A 15,908-nucleotide genomic window follows, 5' to 3' on the forward strand; every position below is an offset into this window, starting at 1 on the left:
AATGAAATAAAAATTAAATACAATGACATGGCAAGACCTGAGAAAAAAAACCTGGATCTATCTTTCACCGGAGGACAAGAAATGCTAAGAAGCAAATTATATAGAACCACTGTAAAGAGCTGCACTGGAGTGGGGAAACGTAAAATGTTAGATATTTTATTCTTTCTAACTTTTCACCTTATTGATTGCAGAAGAATGAATGAGTTACTTTGTTTCACTGCTGCTGCAGCACTGCTCTGCTCTCTGGTGGACAATCATACACATAACAGCACAGAAAGAAATAAGAGTCTGACATTAAACTACAGGAGTTAGCTATAAACAAATATTCAAACACCACTCCAGGTAGTTCTAAAAAGGAGAATGAAGTACTTCATTCACATACTCATAAGAATATGGCCAGATCATGACATCATAATAGTGCAAAATTTACATGTAAGAACAAATGAATAGAACTGACTTATTGGTGATTTTTTTAATGTTTCCTCACCAGGAATCTTTTCCAGGAAATCCAATAGGCTTTCAGAAAGAATTTTCAAAACTCTGTAATTTAACTAAATCGAATTGGATAAAACAGAAAATGTTATTACCTTATAATGTACTTAGATTCACGTCAATCAACCTGTAATTCGATTTAGTCCTCTTCATAATGCAGTACAATCAAAGTCAGTTAATCGTATATTGCCAGCAGGTGCCACAAGTAATCTTGGGCCCCCTGACAAAAAAAAATGATTGGGTCCCCCCTGTGCAGTGCACTTACACCTTTTTATACAATTTTATAAATTAAAAGATACAAATAAACTGATAATTAAATCGCTTATTAGAATATATTTCCAAAGTTTTTTCCAACTTAAATGCAAAATATATACATTTTTTAAACTTTATAACTTACAAGTGAAATAAGTTGGAGGAGAAACAATGGTTCCTATTGCAGCTCAGTGTTAATCTGTTTAATCAGAGATGAGCTCCAGTCTGACACTGCAGAGAGGATTAAAACCAGCCAGACAAGGTGAGGGGCAGAGGAGAGGTCATCATCAGGAAGTTTGAACCATTTTAATCAGTTTGCAGATTAAAATTGTGTTTTTTCCTGACTGGGTTGAATCAGGTGGGGCCCACTTTGATGCTGTGGCAGGTCATATTGATGTTTCTTTGCACCTAAAAATAGGTTTACTTTTTGTTACCACATGTAAATTAAAATCTTTTTACTGCAATATTTAAATTTGAACATGAAAAGAACAATGAGCAGCCAATGAACCAAATGCAGAAGAAAAATGTTTTATTGCTCTAAAACACTTGAAGAAAAACTGCAGCAAATACACAAGATCTAATATTCAAATCTGACATATTCAGAAAAATAGGAGCCGACAGAAATAAAAAATGTTCAGTGACTGAGAAAAACTGATCAACATTTCAATGAAATTTGACTATGAATGAAAAGGAAAAAAATGAGAGAAACAGCATCTTGAGCTTTAGTGTGAAGATTTGACTGGAAAACAGAAAAACATGTAATCCTAAAATAATCCCAGCTTCCATCTTTAAAGGACTGGGAGAAAAAAAAAGTTTCCAAGGACTCAATCAGAATTGATTCACCAAGAAATAGATTGTAGAGATGAACTATCTGTTCAACAGTGAGAGAGTTTCTCTGACAGGAGGAAAATCTTTAGACTCTTTAGATACAACTCAGCACAGAAACACTGAAGAACCATAAGTCCAGAACCAGAATCCAGGAAGCAGAGGTTCAGTGAATGTGGTGTTGAAGGTGTGGAGGTGGATCAGTGAGTCAGAGGAGACTCTGTAGAAGGACAGAATGCCAGCAGGACAGTCCACATACACTGATACTCTGTTAGAGACGGAGGAGGAGGAGAGAGGAGTTTTTATGTTATTGTGCCTGACAGAGTAACCTTCATCAGAGCAGATCAGACTCCAGGAATGATCATTTCCTCCAAACCTACAGTCTTCACTGTATCCTTTCCTCCTGATTCTTCTGTAACTCACTGATATATAAACATATCCTCTCCACTCGACCTCCCAGTAACAGCGACCAGTCAGACCAGTTCTACACAGCAACTCAGGCCAATTATCAAATCTGTCTGGATGATCAGGATATGACTGAAGCTCCTCATATGTCACCTTCCTGTTGTCTTCAGACAGTTTGAGGTTTCTGTTGACTGTGTTTGTGTCGATGGTGAGTTGACAGGAATCTGATGGAGAGAACAAACACAATCCAGCTGCAGTTATTGATAATTTATTGATCTTTGATGATGATCCTGAATGAGTGATGTGACAGTTTGAAGATGGTTGAATGTGAGCTGCTTTGTTGTCATGAATCAGATGAAAAACACACTTACATCTCCATGGACCTGGTGTCAAGAATCGGCGTCCAGCAGGCTCCACCCTGAAAGGAGGAGGGGGGTCAGACCATCAGTCTCTTTCAGCAGCAAACATGGACATTACATGTCTCTCAGACACACATTGTCCTTCACTGAGACAGGAACAGTCCAACATCTGGATTGCAAACTGCAGTGGATGTAGGAAGGACAGTTGGTGCTGCTGCAGCACAACTCATTTCTCCAAACACAGGAAAAGCTCCAACAAAGAGGAGAAAGGAAATCCCTCAGTAACAACGTGAAGAAACTCACTTTAGTGAGCTTCCTGACGCCTAACAGGACATCAGGAAACTAAGGAAACATTTCTGGAAGCTCAACCTGATTTAAAGGGAACCACGATTAGTTATAAAAATAGACCTCATTTGGGAAATATTTATTTTAGATGTAAAAACAATACTGTAATAATACCATAGGTTATAGAAGTCTATAAAGGTATCAGCAGAAGCACACCGCTGATACTTTTATAGTTGGGCAGGCCACTCCAACGTGTGCATCTTTGTTTCTCCCGCTAAACATCAACTGCCTGAGTGGCTTGTATTCTTGATCTTCTCTTCTGAGATCAAAGGTGCCATTTTTACAATCTGTGGTTGGGATTGTGGTTGGTTTTGGGTGCTACACCTGTCGTGTATTTCTGCAGCGTTGCTCTGCTGGCGTTACTGGCTGCAGCTGGAGGTTGTTGTGGTGTGCGACTTCCATCTATTCCTCACCTGCTGATCCGCTCCCTCCCTGAGTGGGCTGTGTTCAGCTCCTGGGTAAGCTACCTGCTATTTAGATTTTAATTTATTTTACCTGAATCCACAGTTAATGAGTTTTCTGTTTCAGGCACATGATTGCATTGTTTTGGAGCTGCAGGGCTGTGGACGCTCTGCTGTCTTGTCTTGCCAGTGTTTGTTTGGGCCACTCTAGACTAAACCTGTTGCTGCTTGGCCAGGTTAGTAGACAGGGCATGACTCCTCTGACCCCTATGAAGAGAATTTGAAGCGTGACGACAATTTGTTCCATTGGTTGAAGAGTTTTTACTTTACAGTTTGTATTTGTTGTGCATTATTGAAATTACTAACGTGTCAGCTTTCTTTTGGTTTGATTTAATAAGTTGCTGTCTTTTGAAAGTTGAAATTGTCCTCACATGTTCCCTTTTCTTTTCTGGGACCGAGTAATAGACATGAAGGCATGTTTTTACATAGAAAAATGTTTTAAGAAAATTGTTAATAAAATATTGTGTATTATTCTGTTTGTGTTCCGGTGCATCTTGTACATAACTTTTTAAAAGAAAATAGCGCTACAGACACTTTCTCCCAGTGTCTGTAGCGCTGTGTCAGGTTCAGCAACATCTGTGTGGTTTAGAGATCAGTATGGTGGCAACAGTGACACCGGACCTCCATGGATCAGGTTGGATTGGTGTTGTCAGTACCTGTGACACTATAGCTCCTGTTAGCATAGCATCTAGCTCTGCCTGTCTCAGCGGCAGCACGGCATTTATTTTTAGCTTGTTGGGGTAATGATCACCTGTTAGAGCCTTCATTTGTTCTGATGGAATAAATGGCTCAAATTTTTGTGGAGAAATGTCCGGAGCACAGATTAGGTCCTTTAGAAGTCGTGTTCCACTCCGGCTCCACTGCGCTCTCCTCTTCCATTTTTTAATTTTTTAATTAGATTCAATAGTGACAGTGTGGCATTATCTAAAATTACAACTGTCAAACTTACTACTCCGGTAAAATTAGCCTTCTCTGGCAAGCACTTTTAACATACATTCGATTTTACCGCCCTTACATTCCAGGTATCTCAAATTGTTTTGTGACTAGACGTTTTAGCGATTTAAGATATCTCGATTTACATTCTGACTCATCAAAATGACGTCATATTTACCATTGACTTGTATGGAGACTTCAATTAAAAATATCTACAAAGAATTACTGACTATCTGAAATCCACATTTCAGACATGACATCAGACATGAATTACTGATTATCCACATTTCAGACATCTTCATTTAAATTATGACTAGTCATAAAGTAAATTCAAGATATCTCTATTGTAGTTTTGACTCGTCACTATTCTAATTAAAGTTATTTTTAATGACTCCATAATTTAATTTATCTTAAATTTATTTTTGGATAAGAGATATGTAGTTTTGACTAGTGAAAATTACAGATATTATAGATATCTTAACAGGAAATAATGACGAGTCAAAATTCCTTTTTAAGATATCTCTAAACAAATTAGAGATCTCTTGAATTACTCAGCTTTTCTATTTAAGATATCTTAAATTGACATTCTGACTTGTAAGAATGACATTACCAATATCTTAAATGTGTATTCAGTATAGTCTAAACGTCCCTGACTTGCATAGCAATTAAAAAATTTAATAAAACAATGAAAAATAGAAAAATATGAAAAACGATTGAAAATGCTTTGACAATAGCAATTTAGCTTTTCAAAGCTGTTTTTAATTGCATGTTGCATCAATGTTCTCAATCCTGGTGAAACCAGATTTCTGTCCAAGTTACAAAGACAAAATTACCAGAAATAATTTGACTTATTGAAATTGTCATGAAGACAAAAGGGGTTCAAAATATTATCCATTAATTTATAAATGCCATGATTGTAAACTAAATATTTAATTATCAAATACTAAGCCTCAAACTAAATGTTTTCCAGCAGACGTTTCTCCTCTTCCTCCTCTATCAGACCTTCTCTGCTCCTGCAGCAGGTTCCTTCATACCTAAGAGTTTCCAGTCTCCAGTCTGGATCCTTCAGTCCAGCCAACAGCAGCTTCACTCCTGAGTCTCCTGGATGATTGTAGCTCAGGTCCAACTCTTTCAGATGGGAGGGGTTAAAGGTCAGAGCTGAGGCCAGAGAAGCACAGCCTTCCTCTAAGACCAAACAGCCTGATAAGCTGCAGACACACAATTCATCACATGATGAGAAGAGGAGAACATTGAGGTAGAGAACAAGGTCTGAACTGCTCATTTATGGGAAAGGAAAAAAGTTAATAAATTGTGTTTAACCTATTAATAAGATGAATTAGTAATAGCACCCTAATTGTTTTTCTTTGAGTAATAATGATAAAAGAAAAAAACAGCATTTGTCACATGTAGAACAGATCATCTGAATAGAAACATCCTTCATTGATCCACAGCAGGGAGTTGAGGTTTACCAGCAGCAAGTTTAAGGTAAGTGGAAGAATCAGATAGTCAAGAAAAGGTAAAAAATAATAATAATAATAATTGAAGACTGTAGCATAAGAACATATTTAAAACAGAGGTATGCTGTACATTTAATAAAAACAGCGTCATCAGTTTGAAAGAAATGTGAAGCTGAGTAAGGCAATTTATAATCATGTATAAATGTGTATATTTGCATGCTGAAGCAGCAATAGACAAAAAGACTGCATGTAGCAGCCATGATGTATATAATTATTGAGTATGTTGGGAGCAGTTCTGGTTAGAAAGTCTAACAACTTCTGAGAGGAAGGATCTGCAATCTATCAAGTGTCCAGAGTTACAATATTAATGGAAGCCTGACCACTGCCCTTCTAAATACCTCTCTTCTTGGTTCTTTCAGCCTGAAGTAAATGAAAACCAGCAACATTACTGAGAACAACACATTCTTACACAAATGTTTGTAAAAAGAGTTTGCATTCTAGATGCTTACTTTCATACACATGTGGCCATGGAAGTTATTGGAACACCTGATTCCAATTGTGGATGAGTTCAAGTGCTTTTGGCAGTATAGTGTATCCCTGTTAGCTAGAGGACAGAAATCTGTTTTCGCCAGAATTGAGGATATTGTACCTGAGAGTTTCCAGGTTGCAGTTTGGACTCTTCAGTCCAGCAGAGAGAAGCTTCACTCCTGAATCCTGCAGGTTGTTGTTACTCAGGTCCAGTTCTCTGAGACTGGAGGACTGGGAGCTGAGAACTGAGGACAGAGCTTCACAGCTTCTCTCTGAGAGGTTACAGCCACTCAGTCTGAGGAGGCAGTGAGAAAACTCTGCTGGTAAGCAATTCATAAAAAACATTTTACTTTCCAGTCAGTCATCAATGTTCTTGAAAATGCTGAAAGAACCATCTTAATTTGCACATTTTTATGTTGCCTTTTGTTGTGAACTGGTTAATTCTGTAGTTAGGCCTCCAGCTTTGACGGACTAATCTAAAAACAACAAAGAGGCTGGCAACAAAACTATTGAATTCCACAATAACCTAAATTTATACAATTCCAGTTTTAGCAAAATGAGGATCTTTGCTTCTTTAATATGTAACAAATTAAAGGAACAAAATGAAGATGATGTTGTTATGGCAATGCTGTTACATATTAATAGGTGTCCTCGGTGATGTCTCCCAGTAGGCACCATTGAGGAGACAATGCATCAATAAATAAACTAAAACATGAATCAATATTTAACACATCATTAGGATGTTTCACTTGATCACAAATACCTGCAGTAACAATGTGTGTCCTTACAGAGCTTTGTTGGAGGCTTTAACCACTGGCAGCAGCCTCAGAAGAGCCTCCTCTGAAGCAGAGTATTTCTTCAGGTCAAACACATCCAGATCTTTTCCTGATGACACTAAGATGAAGACCAGAGCTGACCACTGAGCAGGAGACAGTTTATCTGTGGAGAGACTTCCTGAACTCAGAGACTTTTGGATGTCCTTCACTAGAGAACGATCATTCAGTTCATTCAGACAGTGGAACAGATTGATGCTTTTCTCTGCAGACACATTCTCACTTATCTTCTCCTTGATGTACTGAACTGTTTTCTGATTGGTTTGTGAGCTACTTTCTGTCTGTGTCAGCAGACCTTGTAGGAGTCTCTGATTGGTCTGCAGTGAAAGTCCCAGGAGGAAACGGAGAAACAAGTCCAGGTGTCCATTTGGACTCTGTAAGGCCTGGTCAACAGCTCTCTGATGGAGAGACTCTAGTTTAGGTTTATTAAATAATGAAGTTTTCTTAGATGTTTGTTTTTCTCCCAACAGGTTGATGCCAGAGTTAATGAAAACCCGATGAACATGAAGAGCAGCCAGAAACTCCTGAACACTCAGATGGATGAAGCAGAACACCTTGTCCTGGTACAGCCCTCTCTCCTCTCTAAAGATCTGTGTGAACACTCCTGAGTACACTGAGGCTGCTCTGATATTGATGCCACACTCTGTTAGGTCTGATTCATAGAAGATCAGGTTTCCTTTCTGCAGCTGATTAAAAGCCAGTTTCCCCAGAGACTCAATCATCTTCCTACTCTCTGGACTCCAGTGTGAGTCTGTTTCAGCTCCTCCATCATACTTGACCTTCTTCACTTTGTTCTGAACCACCAGGAAGTGGATGTACATCTCAGTCAGGGTTCTGGGCAGCTCTCCTCCCTCTCTGGTCTCCAACACATCCTCCAGAACTGTAGCAGTGATCCAGCAGAAGACTGGGATGTGGCACATGATGTGGAGGGTTCGTGACGTCTTCATGTGGAAGATGATCTTGCTGGCCTGCTGCTCATCTCTGAATCTCTTCCTGAAGTACTCCTCCTTCTGGGGGTCATTGAACCCTCTGACCTCTGTCACCATGCCAACACACTGAGGAGGGATCTGATTGGCTGCTGCAGGTCGTGTGGTTATCCAGAGGAGAGCAGAGGGAAGCAGTTTCCCCCTGATGAGGTTTCTCAGCAGAACATCCACTGAGCTGGACTCTGTAGCATCAGTCACGATCTCCTTGTTGTGGAAGTCCAGAGGAAGTCGACTCTCATCCAAGCCATCAAAGATGAACAGAACCTGGAAGTGTTCAAAGCTGCTGATTTCTTTGGTTTCAGTAAAGAAGTGATGAACAAGTTCCACCAAGCTGAACTTTTTCTCTCTCAGCACATTCAGCTCTCTGAAGGTGAATGGAAATATGAAGTGGATGTTCTGGTGGGCTTTGTCTTCAGCCCAGTCCAGAGTGAACTTCTGTGTTAAGACTGTTTTCCCAATGCCAGCCACTCCCTTTGTCATCACTGTTCTGATTGGTTGATCTCTTCCAGGTGGGACTTTAAAGATGTCTTCTTGTCTGATTGTTGTTTCTGGTCTGTGTGGTTTCCTGGATGCTGCTTCAATCTGTCTGACCTCATGTTCATCATTGACCTCTCCAGTCCCTCCCTCTGTGATGTAGAGCTCTGTGTAGATCTGGTTCAGAAGGGTTGGACTTCCTGCTTTAGCAATCCCCTCAAACACAGACTGGAACTTCTTCTTCAAACCAGATTTAAGTTGATGTTGAAAAACTGCAGCAAAATGTTCTAAAATAACACAAAACTTAAAATCAAGAACTAAATAAAATCATATTCTGAAGATGATTTGGATAAATGATTACATCTCTTCAAACTTCAATAAATGTTCTTCATCCATCAATTAGAATATTTTTAGAAATCATCTTACTGCTTTGCAGACAGTCAGCCAGCTCTTCCTGGTTCATCCTCCTCAGGAAATTCAGTGTGATCTTCATCACTGCCTCTCTGCTGCTCCTCTGTTCTTCATCCTCACCATCCAACACCTCATCATCCTCTCTCTGACTCTCTGAGCATTTTGGGTCAACTGGATTCAGAATCTTCTGGATCTTCTTCAGCTCGTTCTTCAAAAAAGTGACAATGTTTTCCTCCAGCAGCTGGAACAGAATAATAGATGAAGGAAACATCAGACTGAAATCATGGAGCCAAACACCAGATGGATGTTGGACAGACTGACAGTCCTCTGGTCTACAAAGTGCAGCATGGAGACGACTGTGAACAGAACCCTTGGAAAAGTTGTTGTTCATGTACAGACCATAAATATGGAGTCCAGCGGTGTTTGATGCTGCTGGGCAGACGGACCACTAGGAACCTCTGAGCTCTCCTGGTCCACTCTGTGGAGGAACCAGAACAATTAGGAAGTCAGGAAATATTCATCCAGCAGTATTCACAGATGAAATCACCAGGAGTTTCACACTAAAAGTTATTTAAGCATAAAACAGAGCATACATGAATGCAATACAAAGAGGGAATTTTAAAATGGATCCTGTAGATCCTGAAAGCCAGTGAGCTCATATTATATTTGTCCACACAGAAACAATCATAAAATAAAGGTCCATGAAGTAGTATCTGGATGTGAGCAGTGAACCAGATGATCCAAGTAGTTGTAAAGATTTAATGTTCCTGCTGATCCATTAAAAACCAACAGAACTTCTGATGGTCCACATCAGCTCAGTTTGGTTGAGTTCAAGTAGATCTCACCAACCACATCATGAAGCTTTCCTTCCCTGCTGAACTGATCTCACAATGCACACAGGAACCATGTCCTGATGGACCACACTGGCTTTACCAGGTATTTCCCAGTGGGTTGTTAGTCTGACATGGAGCCAGGAAGCAGAAGAACATCTACACATACCATACTGTGTGTAATACACAAGTTTGACTTTTTGAATGAAATTACTGACAAATCAACATTTTCCAGCACCTGTAAACCTGGAAATGCAATTCACTACTATCTTTGTGTTTGTGTGTTATTATTATTGGGTTAAAAAGTGAATTTGTTTGGAAAAATTAAGTTGATACAAAACAGAATAAAACACATTTAGATGTTTGTGGTTCAAAGGTCATGTCAACATAATAATTGATGTGCCCCGATTGAAAAATGAGTTCATTCTGGTTAAGTTTTTTCCTGTTATTCATCAACAGTAATGGTTTACATATGGTGTCAATAACTGGCCATGAGGGGGAAAAATCACTCCATGAATGATGGATCTCAGAGAAACATCAGATCAAATATTGAGATTACTATAAACTAGATCAGTGGTTCTTAACCTGGGTTCGATCGAACCCCAGGGGTTCGGTTAGTCGGTCTCAGGGGTTCGGCGGAGGTAAAGACACACTTCTGTAAAGTGATGACGCCCCGTTTTGCCATCACTTGCTGCAGAGGATCACGTTACATTGCTTAGCCAATCAGAGCTGGGGAGGGGCACTGATTGAAGGAGCTCCACTCTCAGCATGGAATTGAACTTGTGTCTTTAATGGACCTTACCAAGCTCCGCCCAGAAATGCCCCTCGACAGTACCACGTTACTGCATGTCTCACAAACAAAGCCTCGCGGAGCTTAGTTTCTATGTGTAAACATGGCGTCTTTCGTTTCAACTGACTCTCTACAAAGTATTTCTGAGTCGATTTCTGCCGGATTTTCAAAAAATATCAGCGACGACAATGGACAGGGGAACCAACAAGTTCATATCATTTATGAACGACATCAAGGTGTTTGAGCCACGCGATGCCTCCAACATTGTGCGCGTCGCAGCTAAATGCTACCGGTCGATGAGGAAAACAGCAGATCCTCACACCCTCACCATAAATATAGCTGTGGACAAGATTACTGATGCCTATTGTTCTTGTAAGGCTGGGTAAGTCGGGCATTCATGGTTTTGAGAGTTAATTTTGGAATCAGTGATTTCTGTTGTTGGCAAATGTTTGAGTGTGCCTAAGCCTGACACACTGTACTCGGTGCTAGCATGGCTAACATGATTACAGTTTCGTAAAAAGCCTTTTCAGGTAAAATAAAATCTTTAATGTATGTCATATATGGTACACATTGCATACTGATCTGTTCAGCTAACGTAAGACCAGTGTTGTGGTACTCGAAGTTGGTCTTGGTCTCGAGACCGGTCTTAAGACCATTTTTTGATGGTCTTGGTCTCGTCTCGGACTCAACCGCATTTGGTCTCGGTCTTGTCTCGGTCTCGGGCTCTGAGGACTCGCCATTTTATTTCAAGACCAGTCGAGACCGCAACTGTGAAAATATCACTAAACGTACAGCATACTGTCCAGTTTATTTATTAACATCTTTGTTTTCAGTGGATGCAAAATGCACCGATTAAAATCCAAGCAACTACTTGTTTCTGTTACTCCCCCCTTCCCCTCCCCTCCTCTCCCCTTCCCTTCCCACCTTTCACTCGCGCGCGGCGCTCCAGGACATGCGCAGTGGTTTTCTTTCAGCGGCAGAAAATGTTTGTCTAATCGTCAGTAATATAATAGCGCTGCAAAAATAGTAAGAAATCCGATGGCCACAGTTAACTCAACATCGCTTCGCTTTCACAGACGGTGGGAACAACGTCTAACTTTTTTCGTCACTTAGAAAAGTAGCTCAAAGAAGGTAAGCTCCGTTAACGTGATGTTAGCAAAGCTAGCTGTACAGAGACACATAAGAATTTGTGATGAAAAAAAGTCACTCACTGCCTGAATTATTGTGCGGAGGTGTTGACTGACTTGTCGCATATATGGGACAACGCTATGTCCAAAAGTCTGCAATATAGTGATGTGGCATTCAGAAACAGTCGATTCTTCTCCACGGCTCTTTACTTATTAGATAGAACTGGAGTGTCACTCACTGAGAGCCGTTGTTCTATCTGATAGCCATACGCTGTCAGGATAGCATACATGCAGTGAGTACCATGCCTGCGCATGCGCATTAAGAAGTCCGACCGTCAGAGGAGTTGTCAGTTCACCATACGCAGCAAGTTATGACGAAAATAAGTCATTAAATTGTTTTCAATGATAACTATATAGATATACATGTGTTGTCATGGTTTCAAAGTGTATTTAAAGCAGGGTCTGGCTGCAGCTGGAGTCAGCTACAACACACGCCCGTGTAAAACTCACTTAACTGCTAAGTCAGGATGCCATACAACTGTTAATAACAAAGTGTATGACGATCTACGTCATGATTCTATGTTGCTAGCATACATGCAGTGAGTACCATGCCAGTGCATGCGCCTTAAGAAGTCCGACCGTCAGTGGAGTTGTCAGTTCAGCATACGCAACAAGTTATGATGAAAATAAGTCATTAAATTGTTTATAATATGACATAATATGATAACTAGATAGATATACATGCATTGTCGTGGTTTCAAAGTGTATTTAAATGAGGTCTGGCTGCAGCTGGATGCCATACAACTGTTAATAACCAAGTGTATGAATATCTACGTCATGATTCTATGTTGCTGATTAAATAAAATCATATGGTAATGACAGCGTATGCATGTCTAAGCTAAGCATACGACTATCTGACAACGTATGCTGATCTGACAGAACACCGTGATCTGACCTGACAGAACACCCGTTCTTTGTTCTTGTAATCCTCTGTGTACACTGCATCATTATTTTATTTAATTATGTATGTTGATATTTAAATTAACAAATAACTAAAACACAAGAACGAAAGAGCACGCAGAGCATGCACATTGCTCTTTGATTGTTTTTGTTCAAAGTGGCAGATGTAATGTCTGCCATGGTGTCAGACTACCTGGCTTCATGTGCTGGGATAGAGAGTGAAAACAGTCACGATGAGCGCCTTCTGTTTGGTTACTTCTTGCTTGTTGCTCCTTGGTCAGTGTTCATAGTTGAGCATTATTTACCATCAGGGCATTGCCTCAATTGCTATGTTTAATGGTGCAGACAGTGGCGGTTTGTTACATGAGCAATATGGGCAAATGCCCAGGGTGTTATGTTTTTAGGGATGGCACGAGACCATCACACATTGTAGCACAGAAATGGAATATTTAATATTGGTAAAATGTATTAAGTATTTAATATCTAGGTGTTTTTATGGGAATATGGATCTTTCAGATTATTTTGAAAAGCAATTTTGATCATATTTTACATTTTATTGTGTCATGTAGCTGTAGCTGGTCTTGGTCTTTACTTGGTCTCGACTTCCCTCGATCTTGGTCTTGACTTGGTATCGGACCCTAAAAGTCTTGGTCTTGTCTCGCTCTCGATACACTCTGGTCTTGGTCTTGTCTTGGTCTCGGGTTAGGTGGTCTTGAAAACAACACTGCGTAAGACTGAAATAGACAGGCTTCAAGGTGTAGAAGTCGGTACTGCCATTATGCTGTACTTAGCTAAAAGGTTTTCATAATGAATGTGTTTATTATTGACTTTTTTTCAGACTTGGGGGTCATTGTTCACACATTATAGGCCTCCTTAAGACCTTACAATATTTCAAGCTTCAAAATTCAAAAGGGATCGGGAGGTGCTGGTGCCTATCTCTAGCTAACATTCCGGGCGAGAGGCGGGGTCACCTTGGACAGGTCGCCAGTCTGTCGCAGGGCCACTCAAAATATCCCCATTCACTAAACACAAAGAAAACAAAGTAATAATACTTACACCAACACACACTCCTTTGTTTTTATTGATCTTACGACGGTTGAGCTGCAAATGTGGTCGTGCACAAGCTTTGATCCAAGCTAAGCATTCCGTATCAAATTTGGGAAATCTGTGAATTTTATTTCCACAAATACAATCAGGATACCTGACATCGCCTGTACAGATACCCCACTGACAGTGGAGAAACATTTCGGTGTACTTCTAAATCTGCTCCTTAGTTGTGTTGTACTGGTACTGCCTGTAGTGGCGTGGGGGTGGTAACACAACTAATATAATTACATTACTAGATCAGAATACTGCAGTCTTTATTATTTATTATTAATTTTTCATTTTCTTAAGAATGTAGAGCTAATTAAATGATCGAAACAAGACCTTAAAGTGGTTCCAGTTTCTCTCGATGGCCAACCTGTTGAAACTGTGGCAAATTTTAAATACCTTGGGTCGTTCCTGGACAGTCAGCTCAACTTTGCTGAAAACACTGACAATATTTTGAAGAACAGTGATTCTTGAGAATAGGGACAAAATGGGTTTTAATTTTCCCATAATTTTTGTTTTGTTATTTCTCAACCTTATGTTTGCAAATATCACAAATAATGTTTAGGAAATGTAAAGATGCTAAGGTACAGGCTCCCAGTTGCAACATTTTTTTTTTAAATTACATTTTTAATTGACCTGACCTAGAACGTTGTCATCACAATCTGACAAAAATAAAATGAAAAAAAAAATTAATGACCCTATTAATGATATTTTTACTCATTTTACAGACAACGCTTCTCAAGAAATAAAAGAAATATTATTTTAAACCAAAAACAACAAAAAGGCCATCTGACAGAGTTGACAGTGCATGATGGAGTTGACACAGAACTGAAGGTGGTGACAAACTAGTGAATAAAATGAAAAACTTGATACATGTGAAGTAATGCAATTTACGTAAAATACATTAAAATGAATTAATTGCACATTTAAGTGAGATTTGACAACAATTTCACTGAAAGAGTCACAAAAACTCTGACGGAGTTGAAAAAAAGCCAAAACTACCTCAACTTATATGATGTTATTCTGAAGGTGGTTTACCAAAATTAAGCTTTTATTTCACAAAATTTCATCAAAGTTTTGTAAATTATCAGTTATGGAGTTGACACATCATGGTTGTGACGAGCAACTTAGGAATAAAACAGAAGAAAAAACTAAAGAATAACTTAAGCTAACCGGAGCTAACTAGCCCCCCTAGCAAAGGAAGAGAAAAGACAACGTCATGGGGTCCTCAGAAGTTCTGGTGCCCCCCAATAATGACTGATTATTATTTACATTCTTTTCATTTCTGACGGTGTTGACAAAAACTAGGGACACATTTCAGTGGAATTGGAAAATATCTAAAAATGATTTTTAATTCAATTTATTGATACCTCTATAATTATTTATATGACTACTTATACTTAATTCTCACAATATATAATTTTAGCATTATAATGTATTGAGTTCTGCTCCTGGACAAGGGATTTTACAGGCATCATCCACCAACTACAATGTTTAAAATAAAAAAAAATATTCAGCAAATACCTGGAAAACATACATTGTTGTGCTCACATGACCCACGTTAGTTGAGTCAGATATTTGAAAAAAATATATTTTGTGTATATTTTATTCAAATTTTGTGCTTTATCCATAGGACCTGTTTTGTCCCTATTCTCAAGAATCACTGAGAACTGTTCTCAGAGACTCTACCTTTTAAGAAGACTTAGTGATCATGGGGTAACCCAACTAGAATCTAGTTGGGTCTTGAAATTGGGGGGGAATCATATTTTATTTATCACTACAGAAGGGTTCAGTGAATGCGCATATGAAACTGGTGAGTTCAGTACCTCAAAAAAGATTAAGAACCACTGAACTAGATGGATGTATTGAAACTCTGGTTAGAGACTGTGAATCTAAATGGACCTGATTAATACTCAGAAGTTCTGTCATTCATTTTTGTAGTACCAACAATCCATTCAGGCTTAACTGTCTCCATGATATCATGATACCTTGGGGACATTCATGTTTTTGATGTAATGCATATGAAAGGAAAATAACCTGAAATTCAGTCTAATATTTCCATGACAACAGAACTCAACAGAACTTGATATCGTCACATGAACAGAGAAATAAATACAACAGTTACAGCAGTTAGAAACAGCTCACCTCTCTGATGGTGGAGCTCCAGAAGATTTAAAGTTAATGATCTCATCCTTTGATCTGTCACTCTTAAAGGACACACAACTGGGTTCTGGTTCTGGTTCGAGTCTCTGATGGATCCTGACAGAAACATGATAAATGAATCGGTAACACTTTATTTGAAGGGGGTTGAATAAGACTGTCATGACACTGTCATAAACATGACATAA

The 15,908-nt window shown here is 39.2% G+C and overlaps 1 protein-coding gene across 1 annotated transcript; it reads right to left on the bottom strand.

Moving 5' to 3' along the window:
* Positions 1-1,662: 1,662 nt before the first annotated feature.
* Positions 1,663-8,813, bottom strand: LOC148160918 (NLR family CARD domain-containing protein 3-like). Its single transcript, XM_088008417.1, has 6 exons — positions 8,777-8,813; positions 6,846-8,637; positions 6,179-6,352; positions 5,107-5,280; positions 2,346-2,392; positions 1,663-2,198 (listed from the first exon to the last, which is right to left on the bottom strand). Exons 1-6 carry the CDS (start codon positions 8,811-8,813, stop codon positions 1,678-1,680), a joined length of 2,745 nt encoding a protein of 914 aa, XP_087864543.1. The 3' UTR covers positions 1,663-1,677.
* Positions 8,814-15,908: the final 7,095 nt, after the last annotated feature.

The sequence above is a fragment of the Poecilia mexicana genome, unplaced genomic scaffold (genome assembly GCF_051168715.1).
Source record: "Poecilia mexicana isolate PSO_F unplaced genomic scaffold, ASM5116871v1 scaffold_2, whole genome shotgun sequence".
Lineage (NCBI taxonomy): Eukaryota > Metazoa > Chordata > Actinopteri > Cyprinodontiformes > Poeciliidae > Poecilia > Poecilia mexicana.

What these genes read in the sequence shown, in the direction of transcription:
- LOC148160918 (XM_088008417.1), bottom strand. Translation starts at nt 8,813, where the DNA reads ATGAACCAGGAAGAGCTGGCTGACTGTCTGCAAAGCA. An exon ending in GGCTGACTGTCTGCAAAGCA is followed by an intron (nt 8,638 to 8,776) that starts GTAAGATGATTT and finishes GTGTTATTTTAG; the next exon opens with AACATTTTGCTGCAGTTTTT. An exon ending in AAAGCCTCCAACAAAGCTCT is followed by an intron (nt 6,353 to 6,845) that starts GTAAGGACACAC and finishes CTGCCTCCTCAG; the next exon opens with ACTGAGTGGCTGTAACCTCT.